Source organism: Lycium barbarum, chromosome 4 (assembly GCF_019175385.1).
Source record: "Lycium barbarum isolate Lr01 chromosome 4, ASM1917538v2, whole genome shotgun sequence".
Lineage (NCBI taxonomy): Eukaryota > Viridiplantae > Streptophyta > Magnoliopsida > Solanales > Solanaceae > Lycium > Lycium barbarum.
The window spans coordinates 13,347,671-13,351,729 of NC_083340.1; the positions used below are offsets into that span (position 1 = coordinate 13,347,671).

Sequence of the window (4,059 nt, forward strand, 5' to 3'; positions counted from 1 at the left end):
TATTATCCCTTCCTTCTAAATATTAATGAGGAAGAATTATGAAAGTAATAAAATAAGAAAAAGATAAATACTCATGTACATGTATCAAGTACTAGATATATATATATATAAAGAAATGTTTAAAATTCGTTACTCATCCGCACATAAAGAGATCGGTTATCTTTACATTGTAATTTGTAAAGGATAACAATCGGTAAGTGATAAATATACAAAGTTAAATGTTAATAATAAAATAGTCAAAAAGCTGATACTAAATTATTTCAGTTTGAACACAATTTTTTAATTTTCGTATATTGGAAAAGATTATTTAGTTTTTTTTGTTGCCGCGTGAAACGCTGTCAAATTCACTAGTTTAAATTTAAAAGTAACGCCTACTCATTCTTGAGAGTGACTTATTAAGGCTACTTTAGTTTTTTGAGAGACCACAATAATTGAGTGACTTTTTTTTTTTTTTTTTGACAAATGAAAGGAAAACGACTTTAATTTGATCAACATGATCATTCAAGAAGTTAACTCAAAAATACTGATGAAACAATTAATTGATGTTAATGCTGCTAAGAGCCAGTTAGCCCCTTTTATTTGTTTGCCGGGAAGAGATCTCCACTAGACAACAAATCTAATTAGCAAAGTAGACCATCATTAAAACCATAAAATACTTATTACAAATCCTTACAAACAGGAAAGTCCTAGACAATACTTTTATTATGACAAAAAAATAGTAAACATAGAAAGCTAAAACTTAAGAACTGCAACAATTCAAACACCACAAAAGGCCTTGAAAGCTTCACTGCCAGCTTTTGACGCACCCTCTTTTGACATAACAAACTTATACAATTCAAGAATGTTATAGGGCTTGAAAAGTAAAGGGTGTTCTTCATCCACAAGTTCTTTTCGTGGCTCTATGATGTAGCCTTCTTTTGGTACGGTAAATAATGGAATGGAGAACCTCTCGCTATTTTCGGACAGTGTTACCCTGTGGACGGGAGAGTGCAATCGACCATTTGTCCACGCCTATATAAATTTGCACAGAATTTTCTGTTAGAACTTGTTTATGTAGTACTTGAGCAACAAACGTTATTCCATCCAGTATCTGATTTGAACTATATATATAGTTGAACTAGTTGCGGGAGGCCCGTGCTAAGCCCGGGCCCAAACTCAAAAAATTAAAATAACAATTTTAATTGAAATGTATGATAACAAAATATTTATATAATATTAGTTTAGTGTCTTTACCAAAATCAACTTAATAATCTTATAAGAATATTATTAAATGTGGCTCCAAAGTCTTCTAAATTATACCAACCACAAAAAGTTACTGCTACATTGTATTCATCTCAAGTTATCCGTCGCGTTATTTTTACACACCCATTAAGAAAATATTAATTTTGAGAAGTTTTACGCTTATTTATTATAATACCTCTTTATTGAATATTTACTCTATTTATGTGTTATATCTCCATAATTGAGGTGTTTTGTAGTTTTCAAAAACAATTACTATTAAGCGCAAAATTAAAAAGAAGTTGTCATAAAGTTGAAAATGACAAGTAATTTAAAATAACTATTTTACTAATCACGACAAATAAATTGAGACGAAGGAATTACCAATTACTAAGATCAAAAATATTTTAAAGGGACTAAAATCTACACCATTCTCTTAAATCCGAATTTTTCAATGACTTTTTCTCTCCATTCCCTAAAAATTTGACTCTCTATCAAATTGAGGACACAATCATTAATGAGCTTTGGGCCAGGTGCGAATGCCCTTGAATTTGGGCCTTACAAAACGTCTCAAAATGTGCCTTTATTTACTAAATTAGATAATGGCAACTGAAGCAATATAGAACTAAACAAGAGGCAAATTAATAAAAAAGGGATTCAAAGTGAAAGTTGGATAACACGTGTAACTCCTTCAGGGCTAATAAATGACAAAAATAGCCCTGTGAGGACTATAAAAAACTCCATTTCCCTCTTATATATAGTTATTATTATAAAAATATTTCATTTTGGAAAAATTGTATTTTAACTAAATATATTAACACAAAGTAATAATGATAGGTGCTACTTTGTCCCCGCTTGACTTAAAATTTTGAATCTGCTTCTGACCTACCAAGAAGATTAACCGTATGAAGGTTTTTATACTAAAAGACTGCAAAATTTATGTATGAATTATCGGTATTACTTACTATTTGTTTCAAAATATAGCAATAGAAAATAATATATATGTATTTTATTAATTAGGGAAGTTCATTTGAATCTGCTAATGTGTGAATTTTATCTGAAACGACAAATTATTGAATTTTCGGTGCGTGAATTCAGAATTTTTAAGTTTTCTAAAATAAAATCTACACACAAAAAGTAAGAGTAAGTCACCATAATTAATAACTCAAAATATTTATAAGACACGTAAGAAATTACTATCAAACAAAAAAAATGAACTTTACAAATAGCAACGGAGAAACTCGACACTTACCATGAAGGAATCTCCTACAATAACAACCAAGGAATTAGGTGCAATGTTGACATCAATCCACTCTCCATTTTTGGTCTGAACTTCCAATCCATTTACACTATTTTGAAATATGAAGGTCAAGAAGCCACTATCTGTGTGGATACTCAATCCAGGTTTATCCCCTTCTTCACCATTTACTAGAGCTGGATTGTAATGCGTAAATCGGAAATTGTAGAAATAGGATTCCAAGAATTCATCAATGTAACTTTTTAGACCCAAACTCTCCAAAATCATCTTTTTTATCGTTTCATCCAATTCCACAAGTGGCTCTGAGAAGGTCTTGAGCACATTGCTGCCAGAATTAATTAGGTACATGTTAAAATTAAACATACAAGTTGAAGAAATAGTAAGTAATAAATTATTTGCCTTAAAAATGTAAATCTAACATTTGGTAAATAATAATAATAATAATAATAATAATTATTATTATTATTATTATTATTATTATTATAGTAATGATAATAATAATAATAATAATAATATTTTGATAACAACTTTTAGTATTATAATTTGATATAATGTATGCATGTTGATCAGAGCAAGTGATATTAAATTGAAACTCAATATATAAGGAAGAGATAAATTACGTTCGTAAGTGAAGGAATTTCATATTTTGGTTAGAGTACACACCATCAGTGTAAGAAATTTTTACATCACGAGAACAACTTTATCTATTGTGCCAGGTACAAAATATATCTTATTTCCAAAATTAACTGTAGATATTCTTAGCTAACCTGATAGTGTAAAAACATTTATACATGCAAGGTAACATAATTATTTAAGTTCTTCTGATAGTTAATACAAGAAAATGACATTTTCATGGAAAACAATTTTAATTCTTACATACCTAAAGTCAGGATTTCCATCAGGCCAGAAGATATTGGCAATAGAATCAACACTTTCAGATTTGAGGACGTCAGCAATACCCAAACTTTCATAAGCTGGCAACTGTGGATATTGTCCTAGGTAGCCATGCATAGGTATGGTTGATTTGGTTTCAAGTTTAGTCTCCAATGGAAATTCAAAGATTTTTTTTGAAGTATTAAAAATGGCTTCTCTTGGAACCTTATCATAAACTGCTTCAAAGATCCCATATTCTTGCAAAGCTTGGATTACTTGGGTTTTTGTGGACTCCCATTGTGGAGTACCTGGTTTTAGCTCTGGGTTGCAAAAATCTATGGTGGGAACCTTCAATTCCTTGGATATTGTCATTGCTGGATATTGTAAGAATTAGAGGAAATTAAATGTTTAGGACTTGATCGAAGTGTGAAAAGAGGAGATGAAGGTATCAGTTAATCTTAAGCAACTCCTGTGTACCACATTGTTATATAGCAAGAGCTTACCTCCACCTGGTATTTATATTATGGTCGGATCTAATACATTTGTTAGGGGTTCATGGGAACCCAATAATTTTCGTTCCAGATTCTGTATTTAATTAAAAAATTCACAAAATATCTATAAATATTTCATTGTGAACCTATTACTTAGTGTATTTTTTACACACTTATATAAGGTCGTTGGAGAAATCATAAACTTTAAATTCTAGATCC

The 4,059-nt window shown here is 30.1% G+C and overlaps 1 protein-coding gene across 1 annotated transcript; it reads right to left on the reverse strand.

Moving 5' to 3' along the window:
- Positions 1-222: 222 nt before the first annotated feature.
- LOC132638205 (probable 2-oxoglutarate-dependent dioxygenase AOP1) lies at positions 223-3,834 on the reverse strand. Its single transcript, XM_060355167.1, has 3 exons — positions 3,357-3,834; positions 2,471-2,801; positions 223-1,011 (listed from the first exon to the last, which is right to left on the reverse strand). Exons 1-3 carry the CDS (start codon positions 3,719-3,721, stop codon positions 757-759), a joined length of 951 nt encoding a protein of 316 aa, XP_060211150.1. The 5' UTR covers positions 3,722-3,834; the 3' UTR covers positions 223-756.
- Between the last annotated feature and the right edge of the window lie 225 nt (positions 3,835-4,059).

Excerpts from the sequence above, each read along its gene's own strand:
- LOC132638205 (XM_060355167.1), bottom strand. The coding sequence starts at position 3,721 with ATGACAATATCCAAGGAATTGAAGGTTCCCACCATAGATTTTTGCAAC. Across the intron at positions 2,802-3,356 it reads GATGGAAATCCTGACTTTAG|CAATGTGCTCAAGACCTTCT; the intron begins GTATGTAAGAAT and ends TAATTCTGGCAG. Across the intron at positions 1,012-2,470 it reads TTGTAGGAGATTCCTTCATG|GCGTGGACAAATGGTCGATT; the intron begins GTAAGTGTCGAG and ends AAATTTATATAG.